General features: G+C 49.9%; 1 protein-coding gene across 2 annotated transcripts in view; it reads left to right on the top strand.

Annotated features, from left to right (window-relative positions):
* ADGRB2 (adhesion G protein-coupled receptor B2) overlaps positions 1–23,704 on the top strand; it is a 152,016-nt gene that overhangs the window by 72,490 nt on the left and 55,822 nt on the right. For both annotated transcript variants that reach the window (XM_084814426.1, XM_084814425.1), the window contains exons 5-14: positions 4,887–5,051; positions 6,648–6,749; positions 8,875–8,981; positions 10,321–10,515; positions 11,442–11,510; positions 11,604–11,712; positions 12,147–12,293; positions 13,845–13,920; positions 16,214–16,316; positions 17,481–17,524. In XM_084814426.1, the coding sequence (XP_084670552.1) occupies positions 4,887–5,051; positions 6,648–6,749; positions 8,875–8,981; positions 10,321–10,515; positions 11,442–11,510; positions 11,604–11,712; positions 12,147–12,293; positions 13,845–13,920; positions 16,214–16,316; positions 17,481–17,524 (1,117 nt within the window). The remainder of the gene's footprint in view (positions 1–4,886; positions 5,052–6,647; positions 6,750–8,874; positions 8,982–10,320; positions 10,516–11,441; positions 11,511–11,603; positions 11,713–12,146; positions 12,294–13,844; positions 13,921–16,213; positions 16,317–17,480; positions 17,525–23,704) is intronic.

Raw genomic sequence — 23,704 nt, 5'->3', positions numbered from 1 at the left:
TTGGGGGGAGGGACAGAGTGCCTCCCCCCCACCTCGAATAAATTTCGTTAAAAGGTGACTTTCGTACATCCCTACTTCAGACTAATAGTAACTTGAAAAGCCTATTGCGAAGAAATTGGCTGGTTAGTCAAAACCACACTGAGATCCAGTGCCATGTAGGGATGGCGGAGAATTTCTCCCCGAATCTTCGGGGGGCCGAGCACCAACGCATTCAGCCCCCCGAAATCGGCGGTGAAATTCTCCGCCCCCCCCCAGGATGGGACTTACCTTTGGCGAACGTCCCTCCCGGCGGCGGGTCCCGGCGGCGGTTTGTCAGCCTTTCGTCGGTGGCGGGGGCGGCAGCCGGTCTTCCGACAGGCTGCCGCCGCCGCCATTACAAAGTGTTAAAAAAAAAAAAACGTGATAGGCTACGTAACGATTTACGTAGCCTATCACGGCTAGATTTCCAAAGTCAGCTGTGATAGGCTACGTAAATCGTTACGTAGCCTATCACGGGTGACTTTGGAAAAAAAAAAAGTGCGTACGCAAATGGCAGTGGCCTATGGGTACCGCCATTTGCGTTCCATATTTGGTCCCGGTAGTCTACGTAAAGATTTACGTATCTTTACGTAGACTACCAGGACCAAATAAGGAACGCAAATGGCGGCGCCCATAGACCGCTGCCATTTGCGTATGCACTTTTTTCTTTTTTTTTTCAAAGTCACCCGTGATAGGCTACGTAACAATTTACGTAGCCTATCACGGCTGACTTTGGAAATCTAGCCGTGATAGGCTACGTAAATCGTTATGTAGGCTATCACGGGGTGTGTTTTTTTTGTTTTGTTTTTTAGACTTTGTTTCTCGGCCGGGGAGCGGGGCGCTTCTCCCCGGCCTGTATTTCGGCTGGGCGAGGCGGGACAACTCCCCCCCCTCGCCTGAACTTCGGGGGGAGAAGCGAAGCTCCTCCCCCCCACCGCGAAGCACCCCTGCGAAAAGGTAAATGACTTTCGTACATCCCTAGTGCCATGTAGTGTAATAATTAGAGCCACCTTCCTCAACTTGGTGCCCTCCTGCTGCACAGGCTACAGCATAACTGGCTGGGGGATTCTGGGAGTTGTAGTCCAGTGCACTGAAGGGCACTGGGATGGGGAAGGCTGGTTTAGAGTGTTGGACTAAGACTAAGAGTGGGGAGACTCAAGTTCCAATCCCCACTCAACCATGAAGGTTGCTAGTGAACCTTACTCTAGTCACTATCTCAGCCTAGCCTACTTCACAGGGTCATTGTAAGGATAGAATGAGGGAATGACAACCACATATGCCATGCACCACCTTGAGCTCCTTGGGGAAAGCCAGGATATAGTGCCATAACTAAGAAGGAAATGTCTGGGCTTCAGGGCCTTCATATCCTGCCAGGGTCTGGGCTCTCTGCATTGCAGCTAGAGAGGGATGTTGTGGAAGTCCAGGAAGGGGTGAGGTCTGGCAGACATCCTCCCGCTCAGCCCTGTGGACACCAGTCCGCAGACCCCTGAGCTTGCCCGACTTGGCATGCACCGAGTCAGGTAAGCTCGGGGATCCCCAGCGTCCTGCAAGCCGCTATTTTGTGGGAAACTGCCAGTAAGCTTTTTACATAAATGGCCATTTTGCATGAAATGGCAGCCATAAATAGTGCCATCTATGCAAAATTGCAGGCATAAATGGTCTAATTAGCTTTTTCTAATTAGGCTTTTTCAGGAGTGGCCTGATTGCTGCCTCTTTTAAAGAGGCCGGCACCACTCCCTCTCTCAAGGAGGAATGTACAGCCTCCTGACCCAGCTGGATATCCCCTCCTTGTTTAAAGTAATAAGCCATGAGGGGCAAGGGTCGAGCACATGGGACATAGGGATGTACGAAACTCACTTACCTTTTCGCGGAATCTTTCGCGGTGGGGGGGGAGGCGCTCCGTCCCTCCCCCCGGAATCCTCGACGGGGGGGAGGTGATCCGGTCCTCCCCCCCTGAACCCTCGACGGCCGGCTCCAGGCTGTCCGCAGCCAGATTTCTGGCCGCGGACGGGCTGCTGCGGACGCAAACAGTGGCCACCCTAGCGGCCGCCATTTGCATCCAGTCAGGCAGCCGTGATAGGCTACATAAGAATTTACATAGCCTATCACGGCTAACCCACCCCCCCCAAAAAAAACCCAGGGTACGCAAATGGCGGCGGCTATGGCGGCCGCCATTTGCGTTCCCTATTTTTCTCCGATTTATCTTACGTAAATATTTACGTAAGATAAATCGGCGAAAAATAGGGAACGCAAGTGGCGGCCGCCATAGCCACCGCCATTTGCGTACGCTGGGTATTTGGGGCGGGGGGTTAGCCATGATAGGCTACGTAAATTTTTACATAGCCTATCACAGCCTCAAGGACGGCAGTGGCAGCGGCAGCAGCCCGGCCGCAGCCGGCCAGGAGACCAGCCGCCGCCACCAGAACTGCCGCTGCCGAATCCGCTGCATCCACCCCAGGTAAGTGCCTTCCTGGGGGGATTCCACGGGGGGGCAGGAGGCCGTTCCACCATGGATTTTGGGGGGCCGAATGCACTGGCATTCGGCCTCACTGAAATCCGTGGCGGAATTCTCCACCATCCCTACATGGGAGGTCAGCCAGACTTGGCCAAGCATGGTGCCTGCATCCTCAGGCCTCAATAACTGAAACTCATCCAATAAAACTGGACCAGACTGTGCTCTGGATCCCTCTACTAATGGAACTGCATTAATCATGTCCAAATCATGATGGATCTGAGCGACTTTATCTTCAAAGTGCCGTGCAAACCCATCACAGCATGCTACCAAGGGTGCCACAGTTTCTCTCCCTGGCCCAGAATGGAGCAGGCCATGAACCACTTTGGAAAAGCTCTGCTGGACGACACTGAGAAGATGCAATGCTGGTGGGAAGAACTGGCTCCTTGCCACCCTCACCGCCACAGAGTAGGCTCGATGGTGAGCTCTAACCTGTGCTCGGTCAGACTCCGCACGAGTTTTCCTCCACCTGCGTTCTAGCCGTCTCCCCTCTTGCTTCATTGCCCTCAGCTCAGGTGTCTATCAAGGAGCTGGCCGGGCTCTGTGCAGAGGGAGAGGGCGCTTGGGCGCGATCGTGTCAACCGCCCGAGTCATCTCTGCATTCCACAGAGCGACCTGGGCTTCGACAGGAGCACCAGCCATACCAGCAGGAAAATCCCCCAGAGCCCTCTGGAATCCATCGGAATCCATTAATCTCTGGGGGCGGACCATTTTAATAGATCCCCCACCCTTGCAGAGGGGGAATGCTGCCATGAGTCTAAACCTCAGCAGGAAGTGATCCAGCCATGACAAGGAGACAGATGTTAATTAACTGTTAGATCACAATAATAACATATTTGGCTTCGACAGAGCGTGTCCCTGGGACTAGAAAGTTGACTCTGGCGTTTGCCGTCTGCCAGGGGCCATTAGGAGGCTGTTCCCGCCCCCCTGCTTTCCCTTAGGAATAACATCAAGCCAAGGGGGAAACCAACCTGGCCCATCCATCAGCCAGAGAAGCTGCAGCTGCAGGGAGCTCGCTTCTGCCCCCTGCCAGAAAGAGCGCCCATTCCAGCTGACAGTTGCCTGCTGGGACTGCAGAAGGACGAGGAAAGAGCGCTCTGGCCCTATCCAGTGGCCTAAAGAACAAGAGCTTCCAATTGCTGTTCAAGCAAGAACACCAGCAAGGGGAGATCTGCCTGGCCCAACATGCATTGAAACACCCACTTCAGCTCACCACCTTGTTTTGGCCTGGAAAAGCTGATCTCCCTCCTTTGCCTTGCCCTTTTCCCTCCAGTCCCCTTTCCTCATGTGTCTTCTCATTTTACTTTGCAAACCTGATGGCAGGGCCTGTCGCTCTTTTTGATTGACTTGAGTCTCTTTGGGAGACAACAATTGTCTGAAAAGCGGGATAAAAATGCAGCCATTATGTAAATAGGCAAACAGCAAGCACTTGAACTCCCAGGACTCTTGGAAATAACATGCCTCCAGTGGCTGCAAGTGCAACTTACTTAACAAAATGCCTTCTGCCGCCGCCCTTGGCTTGAGCTTTCAGCCGCCCTCCCCTTGCTCAGCCTTCCAAGGAAAAGGGGTTTCGCTGACCACCATGCATGTTGATCTTTAGATCTTGCCTGTCAGCCTCTGGGATGGCTTGGTGGGAGGAACGGAGTGGAACACCGCCATGGCAGATGTGTGAGTGCTTTAGTGTGCAGCAGTTTTCAACAATGCGGTGCCCTCCAGATCTTTCGATCTACAGGTCCCATTATCCCTGTTCATTGGCTATGCTGGCTGGGGCTGATGAGAGCTGCAGCCCAAAACATCTGGAGAGCACCACATGGAAAGGCTGGTCTCTGTAGGCTGCTTCTTTGAGACTTCCCACCCTGGTGGTATCAGTTGAGGATCGTTTCTCATATTCACATGTACAGGTGACAGCAAAATTAAACCCCGTCAGTCACTCAAGGATCTCTGGTTGAGATCTGCAAAATTCGGAGCCTTGAAAGGAAGACACCTCCTGAGGAATAGAAATGAATCCCATTTGTTAAGGGCACCCTTGCGGTCACGGCCTGGTTGGGAAGGGGAGAGGGGACATTTTAGCTTAAATGAGATCTGAATTATTGATAAATGGGTTTAATCATTTGTGGAATATTTGATTAAAGTAATTATCAGCTGGCACAGTTGCACCCCAGTGATAAAGAAGGGATTGTTCTATCTCCCTGGTATTCTCTCTGGTCTTCCAGCTAATATGAATCTATATTGGGAGTGTGTGTGAGTGTATGAGAAAGAGAGTGTGTGAGAAAGTGTGTGTGTCTGTGGGTGCGCACGAACGCTGGTTTGGAAGGATCTCCTAATGGTTCTCCCTTTCTCCTTCCCTGAACTAAAGCTGATAGCAAATGGGGCCCATGGAACCACTGGAGTTTGTGCTCCAAGACGTGTGACACGGGCTGGCAGAGACGCTTCCGTATGTGCCAGGGGACAGGCGTCCAAGGCTACCCATGCGAGGGCAGTGGGGAGGAAGTCAAGACGTGCAATGAGAAGAAATGCCCAGGTACACGTCCTCATCTCTGAGCGGGTCCCCTCTGAGGCACAGTGCTCGGCCAGGTCATTCGGGAAGGGGATCCCTTTCTCTGATACGAAGACACCTTGCAGCATGGACCCATGGACTCCAACAGTCCTGTGTCAGCCGAGATCGTAACCCATCCTCTATCCATCCTCCCCTGCTTCTCTGCTCTCTGCTGGTCCCTTGACTGGGCAGTTGCTTGCCTATGTATGTGCATCTTCGCACACTACCTCTCCGTTGGTTTCATGCTGTCCATCTTTCAGATCCCCCGCCACCCCCAAACTCAGTTTATTTATCCACTAGATCAGTTTCTTTGTCCTCTTTCAGCCAAAGGGCTGAATTCAATCTCAGGGAAGCTTTTGGGATCTGCACCCCAGTGGTGGGCGGGGCCAAAGCCAAAGGGGGCACGGCCAAAATCCCAAAAATCCCAGCCGAGCTTAAAGCTCCTTTCGCTTAACACTCCCACTGCCAGTAACTCGGACTTAGGAGAGAGAGAAAGAGAACCATGCAAAAGCCGGGAAACCCCTAAGCTCTCGTCAGTCTGAGGAAAGGTGCGGGGGCCAGGGGAACAGGCCATGGCCGTCTGGGGAATCCCAGCAGGCCAGATCAGAATGCCAGTCAGGCCAGATTTGGCCCATGGTCTTGATGTAGTAGCCCTCCGTCACGGACTCTGGGGCTTCAACCAGGAACCTCATGGCCCAGGAGAGGAGCTAAATTTGATGAGCTGCCTGGGACAGTGGGGGCTCAGGCTTCTTGCAGAATAGAAGGGCCTGAGGAAGTTCCATGCCAACACTTGCTGTTGGCAGGCAGTGTGAAGCCTCAAGATAAGCTGGCTCCGCTGTGAATCTTAGGGGCCTGACCTGCTGCCTGTGTCTGGCCAGTAGAGCAGCTCCCAGAAGGCCCGGGGCTTAGGCCTGCCCGTCGTCCCTGTGCCTGGCACTCTGATTGTTCTCTTTCTGTAACGGCAACGTCCTCTGCCACCCACGTTGCCTCTTCGTTCAAATGCGGAGACACATTCATCCCTCCCCAAAGGCAAAGCGTTCGATAACTCGTCATTTAAATACACCGGCGGTGTAGAAGCTTCGGCCCAGGGCCCGAATTGAACCCTCCTGGGGTCCGCATAAAGCCACACCCCCTTCCCCTGGCCACACCCCCTTTCCCCCAACCATCAATCATTGGGTGGCTTTCCAGCTTTGGGGCAGTACTTTCCCCATTCTAATAGGTTGAAATGCCTCTCCAAACGCTTAGCTACCGGCAGCAAGAACTTTAGGCCAAGATACACAGGTATTCTTGGCCCTGCCTGTTTTGCCTCCGGCCCTGCCCACCACTGGAACGCAGCCCCCGAGAGCTTCTCTGAAACTTGATTCAGCCCCTGGGCTGAAAGGGGTTCTGCACCCCTGATAGATAGATATGTGCACAGACATGAACAGCCCTGCTCTGCCGGCCATCTCTTCACGCATCAGGCCATTCACATTTCACCCCCACGCACTCCCACGTGCTGGGCCTTTCCTCATGGCTGTGGGCTTGGGAACCGCCGCCCCGCTCTGCCGGGCCCATCAGCTTTTCCCTCTTCTGCTCCCGCAGCCTACCACGAGATGTGCAAGGATGAGTTTGTCTCGTTGATGACGTGGAAGAAAGCCGCTGCTGGTGAGATTGTCTACAACAAATGCCCGTCCAATGCCACAGGTAGGCAGCTGCATGGGCAGCGACCCACATTTGACAAGCCCCAAACTGGAGTCTAGACAACTGCAGCAGGAAGGAGGCGGGCGAGGGGAGGAGGGGAACTGGTGGTGAGATGGAAGCTGGGCCCCTGGGGGATCTGCACGTCCACAGGCGTTTCCCAGTGAAAGTGGAAGGCCACTTCCTGTCGCTTCACAAGGAGTTGTCTGCACCGGTCACTTAAGTTCCAGGGGACTGCACAGTCCTGCTCCAGTTGGTGCTGTAGGACGACTGGCTTCTTCAATCTGAAAAGTAGTACCTCCCCTTGATAGGTGCTCTGTGACGTCCCCACATTTGCATGGATTAACACTTGGCAACTTCACACATCCCGGGTGGGCATTGCCCTGCCTTTCATCCCTCACCAATGTTTATCTTAATTTTTTAAAAATTAAAATCTGATTGCACACACATTCCTCTGCACATTTAAGAAAAACCTCTCTCAGCAACTCCATTTTTTAATTTGACAGAGCAACTCCATGTTTAAATTTGCACAGAGCCATTTATTTTGCACATCTCCAACAAAGACATCTTTTGGAACATTCCCTATGCTCCCCCGCCCCCCTGCCACCATGCTGACTTTGAATCTTTTGCACATGCTTGCACAATTAGCAGTGTCGAAAGAGGCACACATCTGGCCACATGCAACTTTTGCGCATTATGTTTTTTCCTAAAAAAATAACGACACTGAATCCATACCCCAGAATGAAAGAATAGCACAGTTGCAGTGGGAGGAAGAAGCCCATATCAAAGCAGAATGCAGTGTCCCAGGCTTGTGAAAAGTGCTGCACGTAGGAAACCAGGGCCATGGCATTACAGAAAAGAATAAGTGGGCACTGGAAGCATGGCCTCACTACATTTGGCTTCCATATTTGTGCCTTCCTGCGGTGAGAATATCTACTAAAGCAGCCTTCCCCAACCCAGCACCCCTCCGATATGCCAGACTACAAATCCCATCATCCCACCCAGCATGGCAATTTGGGTGTGCTGGCTCAGGATGATGGAAGTTGTAGTCCAACACAGTTGAGGAGCACCAGGTTGAGGAAGTTGTATTAAAGCTGCAATCTGCCTATTTAACTTCTCTCTAGTGCAAGCCCCAGGGTGAGCACATTTAAATTTGGGAGGAGAGGGTTGCTGATTTTTAGTGAACAAGCTGATATTTGTGCATTGAAAAATTAAAAGGTTACACTGGTGAAGATGACAGATGTGGGAGGGAAAATGCCGAGAATGGAAGGAGCTGCAAAATGTTGGTGCAAATAGAGTAGGATTAAACACTGTCCCAGTGGGGTTAGTGCTTCTTCCACTGTAGGCTGGTGGCTCCGATGTCAGTGGGGTGGTGAATCCGCTCCGGGTTTCAGTCAGAACCAGTCAGAACTCTCAAGGAGCTCTTCAAGGTGCAAAGCATTTACCCCATCATGGTGAGCTCCATGCGAAGCACCTTGGAGAGCTCCTTGAGAGTTCTGACTGGTTCTGACTGAAACCCGGAGCGGATTTACCACCCGACTGACACGGAAGCCACCAGCCTCCCCTGGGTCCTTGTTGTACAGTTCCCATTCATTTCCATGTGGCTTGAGCTGGAAAACTGTACTCCAACATTTTATTTTATTTATCTTAATGAAAACATTTCTGTACGACCCTTGAATTCAAGATTTCCAGGGTGGTTTATGGCAAGCATGGCAATAAAACTGTTCATGACCCTTAAAACGCAGCACTAAAACTATTTGTGGCAGGAACAGAAAATGCATCACAGGTTACGAGCCCAGGAAGGAACATACAGAGGTCCTTTCCTGGCACCTCAATTGCATTAATGGAAGCGTCAACCAAGCCTCCTTGAGGAGGGAGTCCCACAAGCGGGGTGCCACCAAAGAAAAGTCCCTCTCCCCTGTTGTCACCTGCTTGACCGGGCAGATTGTGACCCTGGGGTGGGGTGGGGGCATTACACCCCTCTTTGCTTGCCCTCTTCTCCATTGCTTGGTTGGCTTCCTGTTGCTCTTGAGTCCTTCTGCAGAACTCCCTGGGACCGGGTCTGGGTGGGGCCGGACATGGTGGGCCTCTTCGGCCGCAGCACTGTTTGATTGTTTGCCTTTTCTCCTAGGGTCTGCCAGTCGCCGGTGCCTGCTCAACTCCCATGGCGTGGCTTACTGGGGCACGCCCAGCTTCGCCCGCTGCATTTCCCATGAGTACCGATACTTACATCTCTCAGTAGGTGCAACACCTGGCAAGCAAACAAGACATCTCAGTCTCTCCTCTCAGTGCCCCTGATTCGGCCCTTTTCCTGTCTTGTTAAAAAGAGGAGTTGATGTGGTGTAGTGGTACATGCTGAAGGGCAGGCGATCCTCATCCATCCCCGTAGCCGCGCCCCCAAGGAGACTCCAAAACAGCAGGCAGCTGGGTGGATCTTTATCCACAAACCATTTCTAGCAGTTTTCGCCTCCACCAGGAGCAGTTGCTAACTCTAGGGGGTCTTCATTGCCCATTCCAGACCAAGCCACTCCCAACCTACTTTGCATTGCAACAAGGGACAATCTATTGTTGCTGGGAAAATTTGTTTCCCTCCAGCTACTATGAGGGTTGCAGCCAAGCTCAGAGGGAACAGGGCAGTCTGAGGAGGTTGGCAGATGACATCAGTGTCCAGCGAATGAAAAAGTGCTGGGGCTGCGTCCCTGTAAACTCTGGCTCCACCACACCACTGGATGCAAGTGGGGGAGGAGGGGGGAGGAGTGATTGAGCAAGCAGAAAAGAGGCAATGTAATGAATTATATGAAGGAGAACCACCATAGCATTATGATATATAAAACCTCCAGCGGCTATCCTTCAAAGGTGACTGATGCTGCAGTTTTTAGTACTATGGTTGTTTGTGGGTGGGTGAATGGGTGTATACATTTGCAGTTTCCCCTGACAAATGCAATGCAAAATGTGTTCAGAATTATTTAATTACATTATTATTGCTAGGGATGACGGAGAAATCCGTTTAGGGGGTGGAGCTCGATGGGTTTGCGTCAGCTCAGCCGCCTGGACTTCGATCCGTTTCCCTCTAACTGACCCATCTCGGTCTGCTGTGAGATTTTCCATTTTTTAAAATCTGTGCAAATTCCGCAAAGTATGGCTGCGATTTGCGCAAGTTACTCAAATTTCGGCCAGACTTTGTGCAACTGTCAATTTGCACAAATTGCAGCCGACGCCAAAACACACACACACACATGAAGTCCCCAGAGTACCTTTATCCTGAGACAATCCATTGGCCTCCCTAGCGCAGTGCTGCCTGCTCCGACTAGCACTATCTGTCCAGGGTCTCAGACAGAGAGGGTTCCTTTCCCCAGCTTTGCTACACAACATCCTTTCTAATCGGAGGTGCCAGGAATTAAACCTGGGAGTTTGTGCCTGCAAAGCAGGGCACTACTCTAATCCTGAGTTTTGATGGGCCCTCACCAAAACTCCTTCACTCACAGTCCCCCATTATAACCTAAAGGGTGTCCAGGTCCTTTTCCATCAGCAAGCCTTACCTCACCCCATTTCTCTCTCTCTCTGTCCTCAACTGAAGCTCCGAGAGCATCTTGCAAAGGGGCAGCGCATGCTGGCGGGCGAGGGCATGTCTCAGGTGGTCCGTGCCCTGCTGGAGCTTGTAGCCCGCAAAACATACTACAGCGGGGACCTGCTTTTCTCGGTGGAGATCCTGCGCAATGTCACGGACACGTACAAGAGAGCTACCTACATCCCTTCCTCGGATGATGTGCAGGTACCGTTCCCACGAGTGGAAAGAGGGGCTTTCAAGGCTCGTGGTGTACAAGGCCATGATGGAGGAGGCTTGTGTGCATTGCAACGGAGGCGTTGAACCTCTTTCACCCTGAGGGCTGGATTCCATTTCAGGAAAGCTGAGGAGCCCCAGAGGGCTAGATTGGGATGCCAAGCTGAGACTCTGCACCCCTGCATTACAATATGATACAGAATAGCAGTGATGCAAAGTCCTGAATGGGGTCCGAGGACTTCTAGGCAACATCCACATCCTCCCTCACTAAAGCCCTTTCAGTGTATTGCATAAAGTGTGCAAATCAACCAAGCGTGCATAGGTCTGCTTATTTCGCAGAAGGTATTCTGCTCTCCCTTGGAAGGGACAGGCACTGCACAGGGCAATAAAGCTCCACCCCTGATCACTGAAAGCCCTGCCCAGCTGCCCCCAGAGTCTTGAGATTCTACGCTGCTGGTAGAGTTCCAGGCTCATCTCTGCACTCTAAGGACTAGAAGCGTGCTTTACAAAGAAATGGGATCCTGCACGTTCCTAATTTTTGAGCAACCTCAACATGCACTTGTTCATAGAGGTTGTAACAAAGAGGTGGGCAACTGGGGGGGGGCATTTTTGCTCCCCAGAACCTTCCCCCACTGCTGGGGTGTCATGGGAAAAAAGCTTGTTTATAAGCTACATTGGCCTCTTGGGGCACTATGGAGTGGCAACGGAGAGTGAAAGGGGTCAAATTTAGCTTGCAAATAAGCTAAATTTGTGCCTTGAAGTGCTACGGAGTGCTACAGGCACCATTTTCTTTGGTTAAAAAACCCCGCATTTTTTTTCCCTGCCAGAGGTGCAGCTGGGGCTGCACGCGACTTGTGGGCTGTGTGTTGCCCACCCCTGTCATGACCCAAAATCTTTACCTCTTTCTTCCCCCACAGCGATTCTTCCAAGTTGTCAGCTACATGGTGGATGCCGAAAACAGGGACAAGTGGGAGGATGCGCAGCAGGTGAGCGGTCGTGCATTGGTGTTGGGGCTAGACTGTGGGAAGCCCATCCAACGTTAAAGACCCCGCCCCCATTCCCTTTCTTGTGCTGCCCAGGTCTTGCCTGGCTCTGTCCTCCTCATGAAGGTGGTTGAGGATTTCATCCACCTGGTAGGAGATGCCCTCAAGGCCTTCCAGAGTTCCCTCATTGTCACGGACAACTTGGGTGAGTAGTTGGAGAAAGGATGGGGGATGGCTTCCTTGTTAGTGTGGGCGAGGAGAGAGGAGGTGTCAGGGCAGGAGCATGGCCAGTTGCACACCAACTCCAGGCCTGGAGCATGTGTGTTCTCCAGCCCAAGGTCCATGTGGTCAGCTCACAGGGCTCAAGCTGGAGTGCAGCAGGGTGGAGTTATTGCTCCGTTCCATGCTGTTTATGAAGAAAACTGTGGATTTTGGTAAGTACTTTCCAGCAAACGACTCGAACAGAATTCTCACCCGTCCCTACCACTAGCAGACGTGCCTTGGTCCCTCAACCTCTGGTCACGAGATTCATGGCTTAGGCCCTAGAAGTCTGCAATGTTGAGCAAGGGGCAAAAAGGTGGTACTTGGTGCACTCATGTGTATCCCGCCTTCCTCCTTATCTCCTCCCACCCTTGGCAGTAATCAGCATCCAGAGGGAGCCGGTTTCTGCCGTCTCCAGTGACATTAACTTCCCCATGAAAGGTCGGCGGGGAATGAAAGACTGGGCCCGCCACTCTGAAGACAAGATCTTCATTCCAAAGGAAGTGCTCAGTCTCTCCTCTTCCGGTATGTGATCTGTGTGTGTTGGGCTGACCGCTCCCAGGGAGTCATATAAATTGTCGCTTGAGCATTCCCCTTCCGACACATCTGCCTTAGAAGAATGAAAAAAAGAAGACGTGCCCGGTCTGGGAGTTCCTGATTCTGTTGCTCTGTTGAAGGGGTGGGCAGGATCAGTATCTCTATGATCGCAGCCCCGCGGGAGACACATGGAGAGGATCCATACTCTTCCGAGAAGGAGCAAAATAGAAAAACAAGAGCAAATAAGTATTGTTTTTCTTAAAACAACAACAACCTTGAAATTGTTTCCTAAATTCACATTTTAGACATTAATAATAGGTCAATTTGAACGAATTCTGGAAGTTTTGCATTTATTTTACCATTCTGTGAAAAAGGTAGTTTTTAAGAACAGAATGTCAGATTCTTTTGTCATTGATATTTAAATATCCTCTCCCGTATCTGACAAGAGTGAGCAAAGTCTGCTGCTGGAATGAAGCTGTTATCATCATCATCTTAAAATCCCTATTTGAAAGTGAAATCTCTGATCTGGCTTTTGGTATTTCAGTTTCCCCTGCTATTTCAGAAGTCAAACGTCTTTTCCAAGTTTTGAATAAGAATTTGGCATTTGAGAAATTGGATTCAGATTTTTATAAGGCAATTTGTGTTTGTGCTCTGAACTGTGTGTGCAGGCAGTTGTGCGAGCAGGTGCAGGACGTCCTGCTTTCACTCTCGGAACCTGCCAGTGTTTTAAAGGTGGGGTGAATACAGCTGACCAACTTAACTACAAGCTTAAGTTGAGGACGTTTGCCCTCCTCCTTGAAGGCAGGCCAGCGCACAGCGAGGCAGGCGGCCGTGGCTGGCTGTGCAGGGTTATCTGGTTGCTTTTGCTCCATCCCTAGTTACTGACTTGTTCTGTTGCTATGGAGTGAAGAGTTTTCCCTCCATGCATTGCTGCCGTGTTTTGTCACTACTTCCTGGTCCTTTGTGAAGGAAGCAGATGTCTTATTCATCCAGACAATTGTGTTGTGTTGAAGACGGTCAATAAAACATGTTCCCCACCCTTTGGAGTTACTCCCTTTGGCCTGATTTGGACATGTACTGTGCACCTACACACAGTCCTTCTGCTCTCGCTTTGCTCCTCCCTTCACATGAGCAGCAAAACAAACCAGGAAGCCGCAGTCAACCATAGCTTCCCATTACATGCAAATGAGGCGCAATGGTTATTGGCTTCCGAACAAGCCAGGATTTGGAAGCTGAGGTCCAGACTTCTCGCTTGACACACTCACTTTGGTTGATTTTCTGGTGCCCTGCACAGGTTTGGCTGAGGATCATTGTTCCTCTGGCAAAGGCCGGGGTGCAGAGAGTTGTGTGATACACAGATCATGTCATTTGGCAAACACAGGTGAGGCCTGGGAACAAGACCAAGGAGATAGATACACCAGCATCCTTCCCAGAGGCACCCTCAGCAGGAACAGCAGCACTGGTCAGTGCCGGTCTAGTGCCCCCTCTGGGCGCAGGTGTAATTAATATTGTTCTTTCCTCTCCTGGCTCTCTGTGCAGAAACAGATGAATCATCTTATTTTGTCATTGGCGCCATCTTGTATCGCACATTGGGACTAATCCTGCCTCCTCCCAGGTGAGTCGGTGTGGTTGTGGAGAATAAAGCCATCAATGGCTACCAGTCATGATGGCGATGTATTACCTCCAGTATCACAGGCAGTGTGCTGGGAAACATGAGTGGAAGGGTGCTACTACACTTGGGTTTCTCACTGGGGCATCTGTTAGGCCACAGTGGGAGCAGAATTAGGGATGTCAGAGAATTCTGCGACGGATCTCGGTGAGGCTGAATGCCAGTGCATTCGGCCCCCCAAAATCCATTGCGGAACGAAGCCCCTGCCCCCCCAACCCACGAAAGGCGCGCGGGACGAAGTCCCCGCCACCCCCAACCCACAAAAGGCACGCGAAACGGAGCACTTACTTGCTCCCGTCCATGCTGCTTTGCGAATGGTGGCTGTCCTGCGGCCGCCATTTGCTTCCTCCTCTTCATAGCCGTGATAGGCTACGTAAATACTTACGTAGCCTATCACGGCTAACGCAGGGATGCCATTTGTGTCCCTGCGGAGGCCGTGATAGGCTACGTAAGTATTTACATAGCCTATCACGGCAGGGGGAAAAAAACCCAGTGTACGCAAATGGCGGTAGCCGCCGCCATTTGCGTACGCTGGGGTTTCCCCCCCCCCCCTGCTGTGATAGGCTACGTAAATATTTACGTAGCCTATCACGGCTCAAAGAGGGACGCAAATGGCAGCGGCTACGACAGCCGCTATTTGCGTCCCTGCAGGGCTGCCCAGCGACTGGATGTCCAGCTGCGGGCGGCTGGAGCCGGCCAGCGGCTCCGCGGCTTGGCCAGGCAGGATTCCGGGGGGGGGAGGACCGGATCGCCTCCCCCCCTGTTGAGGATTCTGGGGGGAGGGAGGGAGCGCCTCCCCCCCACCGCGGATTGCCCAACTCAGAGCCAGGTAGGTGTTTCGTACATCCCTAAGTCAGAATACTGGGCTGGGCTGCGTTTTTGTCTGATTTAGCACAGTTCTTCTTATGTTCTTACACAGAAGCATGTGGAACGTGTGTTGGAGTTGGCACACTCAAATGCCCAAGGCTATGTGATGAAACAAATGCATGAGTGTGTGTGTGCATTTCTATTCTAAACGCATTCACGTTAAGGTGAAACAAAGCACATGTTGAGCATCGCAAGTGCAAGGGCGATAGTTGAGTGTGTACATGAACACACACACACACTGTATCTGGGAGTCTGGAGTTTAGACCAGAGAACTCACGACCTGAGGCTGGTGCCCAGCCTAAGGAACTCTCTGGGACTAGGTGTGCTTAAGCCTCAGAGCTTTTCTCAAGCACAGAAGGGTGCAATGTTGATCCCTGTGATTGTCAGGCCGTATGTGATTGTCAGGCCGTATGTGAGATCCCTGTGATTGTCAGGTCTGGTATAAATATTGGGACCTGGCCTTCTTCGCTTACCTGGTCCACAGAGCAGGACTGTGTGCGGAGTGTCGCTCCAGTCATTCATTTTAGGGACCCTGAGCTGGAGAGCACTCTCCCACATCTGGATACTGGTATGGCATCACATCACAGTGCTGACCTAGCCCTGACACAATGAACAGAAAAGGTGGAAATCATCTAGATCTGTGCATGAACGTCTGTGGAGAAAAGTGTCATCAGACAAAACATAAGCAAAGGCTGATGCATCCCTTCTGTGTACATATACAAAAATATGATTCCCCCCCATTTGTTTCTGTCTCTGTCCTTATAGCTCAGCATTGTTTAGCATTTCAGAACTAACAAGAGAAACTTCAAAAATACCTAGGAAAAAAGACCACCTTAAAAGCCCAGCAAATATGCTAACAAGCTCAAGATCTCAAGTAATACAGCCATCAAGTGGTCTGAAGCTGCAATCCTGGACACTTCCTTGAAATTAAATCCCACTGTGCTTATGCATAGGAGTGTGCTGTTAAGAGTATTTCCAGAAGATACTTAGGCTTTCACTATGGGGAATCTCCCTGGGCAGACATCATTTTGGGGCCACTCCCAAGATGGCCTCTGCGTATCCCTTTGCTGTGTGCCTTTAACATGTCAGTGGTTTGGTCCAAAAGATGCTCATAGAGATTGCAACTGCATGTCATTGGGTTGGGGTAGGGAGTGTAACTTAGCACCCATAGTTTGCATGTCCCACGTTCTTCCTTGAACTTTGCAAGAGCCGCATTGTGGGGGAGATCATGAGGTAGAGGCAATCACCTGGTGGCTTTCCTCCATCCTGCCTCAAACCATTTGGCTTTTGCAAAGTCGTGAGATTATGCAAGAAGTTGATCTCTGCATCAGTGTTGAGCAGAGGAGCCAACCAGTTTCCCTTCCATCCACAGGAGTCCCCTGGCTGTCATGTCCAAAGTTCTCACAGTGACGGTGAAGCCACCAACCAGGGCAGCGGAACCCTTGATTATAGTGGAGTTGTCCCATATCATCAATGTAAGTACGCAAGGGACCACCACCATTAGCAAATGAGAGCGGGGGGATGGAATGGGTTGTCTTCTAGTCTCATAGGTTAACTGGAAAAAAATTCTTCATAGGTACGAATCCTGGCTGGTTCTCTTCTCCCCACCCCCAAATCTGCTGATATTCTCCTGTGCTGCAAAATAACCAGGTTATGACTGGGAAAAGCTAGCACGTTTGGGCCAAAGACTGATCTGTGTTCAGAAGGGTCCTCCAAACTAAGGGAAGACCCAGCAGAGCCTTTCCTAACCTGGTGACTTCCAGGTGTGTTGGACTGCAACTCCCATCATTCTGAGCCAGCTGGCTGGGCAAGGCAGGAATTGCAGTCCAACGTATCTGGAGGTCACCAGGTTGGGGAAATCCAACCTAGCATCTGTAACCAATCCCTGTGTTTCTTCCAAACAAAGTCTGTGCAAACCTCCATAATCTCAGGTTTTGAAAAGGAATTCTGTCTTGAATTCCAAGAATGTGCCCAATGAAAGCAATACGAATTGGAGGGGAGAGTTGGTCCCCCCCCCATTTATTTAGTTTTGGCAGGGGAGGGGTTGGTGTGTGGTCTGGGTGATGAAAACAAGCAACAACCATGAGACTGGAACTGCTGTAAAAAATCCACAGAGAGAGCGAGAGAGAGAGAGAGAGAGAGAGAGAGAGAGCCGCAAGAAGAAACAGCAGCACAGACTGGTATTTATTTCCAGTGCATTTTGAAATATTTTTATCATGGAAAATTTCCCTTATTTATTCCTTAATAATAAAGACTGCGGGGTTGGGGGGGGCTTTATGAATTAGTCTGCTCTAGTTAGCTTAGCATGAATGTGCTTTTTCCCTAGCAGTCTTTATTAAGGAGTAAATGTAAGAATTCTCTCTAGATAAAGATAAAAGATTATGGTTATAATTCGTTACCGAATATGTTTCTATCCCGCCCTTCGGCAATGCTCTAAGGGTGGCTAACAACCTTTAAAAATACCCTGGGCATCTAGGTAGTCTCTGCAATTTGTGGAGCTGTTCCTTTTGGAGGAGGAAACTAAACTCCTCCTGAGTAGGGACTGAAATCAGAAAAGAAAAGAAAAATCCTTTATTCACAACATTCCGTTTGGCACCCTGCACCCAATTAACGGCTCTCCCTCTTTGCCTGTCCCCCAGGGCACCTCTCATCCACAGTGTGTGACCTGGGAGTACACCAAAGTGTAAGTACATTTCGCCTTGCTGCAGTATGGGTTGTGCAAGAGCAGACATGCAGGCAGTGGGCACGTGCATGTGGCTCGGAGGGTGGTCTCTAGTGCGTGTGAATAACTCTGCGGTTGGGGAACCGGGTGCATCATCCAAATGGGTTAGGCCAGCCTTCCGAGGTCTCATGTTTAAGCTTACATGCTCTGCCCACTCCTGTCCGTCCCCCCCTCACCTGCTGTCCCTCCTGGGGATTGGAATATCCTCCTCTGCCTCGAAGGAGCATTGCCTGGTCCTTCAATGAAGCTTTATGGGAAGCTTTATGGGAAGAAGCTTTATGGGAGAAGCTTTATGGGGGCCAGGAGGAGGTGGTACCACCCACCCTAGGCATAGCATGGCTGGTCGCTCCAGGGGAATAGGCAAGTGGCCAACGGCATTCCAGAGTTACACACAACACGTTTTGCTAGGGTTGCCCCATGTGAGGGATCCAAGTTGACCCCTGGAAAAGTGGGTCAGTCAGTGGACGCTGGTTCCTCCGATATCAGTGGGGCGGTGAATCCTCTGGGTTTCAGTCAGAACCAATCAAACTCTTAACGGAGCTATCCAAGGTGCTTCCCAGAGTCAGACCCTTGCTTCACACCTTGGACAGCTCCCTTAGAATTGTGACTGAAACCTGGAGTGGATGCACCACCCTGCTGACATCAGAGCCACCAGCTTCCATTGGGTTCAGTTAACACTTTCCAGCACAGCTTTTCTGTGAGTGTGTGCTGAAGAGATGACTTCTTTAAAAGCCTTCTTGCAGGTGTTGGGGTTTACGTGGTCCTTGCAGGAGGAAAGATGGGTGGACGGGGAACCTCTTTGTATTGTGGCGCTGGGGTGTGCGTGTGTTAATACTGTTACGGAAGTTACACCGACTGCAAGAGCCGATGCCCTTTGTCTCTCTGCCGCTCCTCCCTGGCTTAAGGCATTCAGGGTTGGAAGGCTGCACTTTAGGTCTCATGTTAAATTCCATATCTGCTATCAGGGTTTAATTCTTCTTGATGAGGCCTTTGTGCATTACCAAGACCCGGCTGGCTGTGGCATCTCCATCTGTGTTTGCTCAGATGGATCTTTTGTGGTCTTGCTATAATATTACCTTTGGATGGAGGAAAATCTGAGTTGTCTGTGCGGGTGTGGAACGGCAGCCAAGTATGCTGGCTCTGTGAAATTATCCAGTGCTTCCTGGGCCAAGGTGGAATGGGTGTTCGTAGTACCAGAGGCCTGGAATAGTATAGGGATTCTGTTGATTTACCATCTTTCATGCTGCCTAAAAGACTTCCTGGGTGAGTCCATCTTGAAGGTGGTGTCCCGACTCAGTCTGTGGTTTTCACAGGGTGACCTTGATCAAATTGCAACTCCATCTCTAAAATAGGAATAACCCTATATTTCATCTTAAAGAAATGAAGTATGATGAAATAACTTAAGAATTAAATAATGGTATCTGTTTTGAATGATGGAACCTGCTTAGGGGAAGGAAAGGAATCTAAGTAAGTTTATATTGTTCAATAAATTAATACAGCAGCTTTGTTGATTCAACGCCTGACTTATAGAGACTTGGATTCAGTCGGCAGAGAGGGGCCACCTCCTTCAGCTGTTCGCACATCATCACACACACACACACACACACACACACACACAGAGTTGTGGGGCTTCCCTCATGGAATCTTTCTGTATAAAGAAGAATATTCCTTTTACTTTGTTCCCTGTTATTTCTGTCATTGTACATGATCCAGGTCTTCCATCATTCCATGCTCTTTTTTCTCCAAAGATACCAGGGCCCACAAGTTGGTGTTTTGAGAAACACGATCTCCCCAAGTTTGCAGTGTTCAAGTCTTTAGCAAAGCAGCAGAGAGCAAGAGAGCTCCCTGCCCTGCCCAGAGCTCCCTGAAGCTGGGCGGGAGAGCTGCGCATTCCTTCAGTGCTGCAATCTCCTTCTTTCGCAGTCTGCATTGTGTTGGTGTCTCATTATACATCAAAAAGGAACCCAACAATACCTCTTCTCAAGCCTCCTCACCTGCTGTGAGAGGCTCCCGTAATGAAGCCAATCTCTCCCCACCCACTGTGGGTTAACTTTGTTAATAACGGCTATTGATTACCAGGCGCTTCGCGATGGATGCCTCCTGCCTGCCAGATGTAATTCATTATGAGCTGGCTGGGAGGGAGGACAGTGGCAGAGAGGATAAAATAGGACAGATTGCCCTCTGGATGTGTAAGGAAAGTAGCTACAGTGTTCATCCCTTGGTTTCCAGTTGAGCCCCCAGTTGGGCTTCAAAACCATACACACACACACACACACACACAGAGAGAGAGAGAGAGAGGTGCTGGTTCTATGCAGATATTGTTGCTTTTTTACAGATTTGTGTAGTTTTTGCCATATTTTTGTGTGCATTTTTCAAATTGTGTGCATTTTTGTATGCAACCACCTGATGATCAAAGTGTGTTTTTATGCATTTTTGAAACGTGCACATTTTTCTTTGCGCACTTTTCAAATGTGCACATTTTTTTCATGTGGGGTATTCCTGCACCATGGAATGCATCCCAGGCCTGGAAATGTATGGATTTCCAAATGCAAATTGTGTCCAGTCCAGGTCCGTTTCTGGCTGGTGCAGCGTGGAGAACTCCACCAAATCTCATCCATCCCTACCAATAAAAGGGCCCCTCTTATGAGTAACTAACAGGCTAGTAAAAACTTCTGCAGACTAGATGTAGAGCAGGCCGGAAAAGAAAAAAAATGGAGCACTCTCTTGCTCTTTCACCAGTCCACTGTGCTTCTGTGCTGGCCATGGAGGAAGGTGCTTAACTTCCTCTGCGGCCAGCTGAGCAGGCTGGTGAAGGAAAAGCAGATCATGCCGTCCCTCTTTGCCACCCCTCTCAATACTCGCCTGGGGGAATTCCACACACTCACCTGCGACGGCAAGTGGTTAAATACATGACTGATTTAGGGCAGAATGCCAGGCATGCTGGGGCAGAAAAAAGTCCTACAACTCCCAGCATTCCCCAGCCAGCCATGCTCACTGGGGAATGCTGGGAGTTGAAGGACTTTTTTCTGTCCAGACATGCTTAGATTGCAGACTTACTGGATGAGGGCAGCAGTGGTACCACTCTCTCTGCAAAAAGAGACAAGGGAGGAAAAATCTCCAGGTGACTTAGTACACCAGGGCAAAAGCCCCACTGGCGTTTGGGAAGTGTAGTTTCTCCCACAGGCTACTGGATGGGCTGGAGGTAAACTGGGAATTCTTCAGCTCAGATTTTAATCTGAGCCAGAGAAGAATTAGGGGACTCATGAGCAGCATTTGTCTCTGCTTTGAGACTGACAGTACCATGCCATGAAGCTTGTTTCCAGGGCCAAACCTGGCAAGATTTGCTGGCATCTGTACATCCCAAAATAGTGAAACCAGCCAGATGCTGGGATAAGAGGTAACTATGTCGTGCAGTTGATTGACTGGCTGCTTTTTAGAGTAGTGGCCAATGAGCTGTGGGACCCTGTGTAGCACATGAATTTGGCCTGACAACCTTTCTTAAGGAGACCCATTTCTCCTCTGAATCCCTTTCATTAGCTACCCTGACCCTTACCTTTCTTACTCGTTCCAATGGGAAGAAAGAACATTTATCCATGTGGTGATCAGGTTACATGCTCTAGTTTCTACATCCTTGGGTACCAAACCATTCAGTTGGCTTTTTTGTCCAAAGGAACTCTCATATGGGTCTCCCTTGCGCAGCTCGCTCTCCTAGTTTCCTTAAGCAAAGGTCTGTCAGTATGATTGTAAGTTTCAAAGAAATCAGTTAGACATTCTCCTGACACTGTAGTTATCTTCCACAAATGATGGATTTCTTCCTGCAGCAGGTAACCCTTTAAAAATCCTTTGATCTCTGCCTGTGTTTCATGCAATGCAATCAGGGGAAGATTGCTCCCTTTCTATGCAGTGTGGCCTCCCTTCACATCAAAGGACTTAGACAAGAGGAGGGATTTATGAGGTTAGTTCATAACTAGTGAATGGACACTCAACTTGGAGAGGGACATGGAGAAACTGCTACAGAATTTTTATCACCAGAACCCATATCCAGTAGAATAGCTGCCCGCCTGTGTAGCTTCATTTGCATGCTTTCATGTTTCTCTTTCATGATCTTCTCTTTCATGATCCCCTTCATGGATCACTGCCTTGTTGTGGCGAAGGGGCTTGCGTAACTCAGTGAAGCCATAAGCTATGCCGTGCAGGGCCACCCAAGACGGACAGGTCATGGCAGAGAGTTCTGACAAAATGTGGTCCACTGGAGAAGGAAATGGCAACCCACTCCAGTATTCTTGCCAAGAAAACCCCATGGAACGTATCACAAGGCTAAAAGAGATGACGCCGGAAGATGAGCCCCTCAGGTCGGAAGGTGTCCAATATGCTACTGGGGAAGAGCAGAGGGTATTTCCAAGTAGCGCCAGAAAGAGTGAAGCGGCTGGGCCAAACCCGAAAGGACACTCAGCTGTGGATGTGTCTGGCGGTGAAAAGAAAATCCGATGCTGTAAAGAACAATATTGTTTAGGAACCTGGAATGTCAGATCAATGAATCAAGGTAAGCTGGAGGTGGTCAAACATGAGATGGCAAGATTGAACATCGACATCTTGGGAATCAGCGAACTCAAATGGACAGGCATGGGCGAATTTAATTCAGGTGACCATCATATCTACTATTGTGGGCAAGAATCCCTTAGAAGAAATGGAGTAGCACTCATAGTCAACAAAAGGGTGGGAAAAGCAGTACTGGGGTACAATCTTAAAAATGATAGAATGATCTCAGTACGAATCCAAGGCAAACCATTCAACATCACAGTAATTCAAGTCTATGCCCCAACCACTGAGGCCGAAGAAGCTGAGGTTGATCGGTTCTATGAAGACCTACAACACCTTCTAGAACTAACACCAAAAAAAGATGTCCTCTTCATCATAGGGGATTGGAATGCTAAAGTAGGAAGTCAAGAAATCACCGGGATAACAGGCAGGCATGGCCTTGGTGTACAAAATGAAGCAGGACAAAAGCTAATAGAGTTTTGCCAAGAGAACACGCTGATCATAGCAAACACTCTTTTCCAACAGCACAAGAGGCGACTCTACACATGGACGTCACCAGATGGTCAATATCGAAATCAGATTGATTATGTCCTTTGCAGCCAAAGATGGAGAAGCTCCATACAGTCAGTAAAAACAAGACCTGGAGCTGACTGTGGCTCAGATCATGAGCTGCTTCTTGCAAAATTTCGGCTTAAATTGAAGAACGTCGGGAAAACCACTAAACCGTTCAGGTATGACCTCAATCATATCCCTGATGAATATACAGTGGAGGTGAGGAATAGATTTCAGGGATTAGACCTGATAGACAGAGTGCCTGAGGAACTATGGACGGAGGTCCGTAACATTGTTCAGGAGGCAGCAACGAAATCCGTCCCAAAGAAAAAGAAATGCAAGAAAGCCAAGTGGCTGTCTGATGAGGCTTTACAAGTAGCTCACGAAAGAAGGGAAGCGAAAAGCAAGGGAGAAAGGGGAAGATATACCCAACTGAATGCAGAGTTCCAGAGAATAGCAAGGAGAGACAAGAAGGCCTTCTTAAATGAACAATGCAAAGAAATTGAGGAAAACAACAGAATGGGAAAGACTAGAGATCTCTTCAAGAAAATTGGAGATGTCAAGGGAACGTTTTGTGCAAAGACGGGCATGATAAAGGACAAAGAAGGCAGGGACCTAACAGAAGCAGATGAGATTAAGAAGAGGTGGCAAGAATACACAGAAGAACTATACAGGAAAGATCTGAATGTCCCTGATAGCCATGATAGTGTGGTCACTGAACTTGAGCCGGACATCCTCGAGAGTGAAGTCAAGTGGGCCTTAGGAAGCATTAGTAACAACAAAGCTAGCGGAGATGACAGTATTCCAGCTGAGCTATTTAAAATCCTAAAAGATGATGCTGTTAAAGTGCTGCATTCAATATGCCAACAAATCTGGAACACTCAACAGTGGCCACAAGACTGGAAAAGGTCAGTTTACATTCCAATTCCAAAGAAGGGCAACGCCAAAGAGTGTTCAAACTACCGCACAATTGCGCTCATTTCACATGCCAGCAAGGTGATGCTCAAAATCCTACAAGCTAGGCTTCAGCAGTATGCGAACCGAGAACTA

Source organism: Heloderma suspectum, chromosome 10 (genome assembly GCF_057233095.1).
Source record: "Heloderma suspectum isolate Gila_16-S chromosome 10, 16-S_ref, whole genome shotgun sequence".
Taxonomy (NCBI): domain Eukaryota; kingdom Metazoa; phylum Chordata; class Lepidosauria; order Squamata; family Helodermatidae; genus Heloderma; species Heloderma suspectum.
Note: the sequence above shows the minus strand (reverse complement) of the source record. Positions and strands in the feature narration are given on the sequence as shown.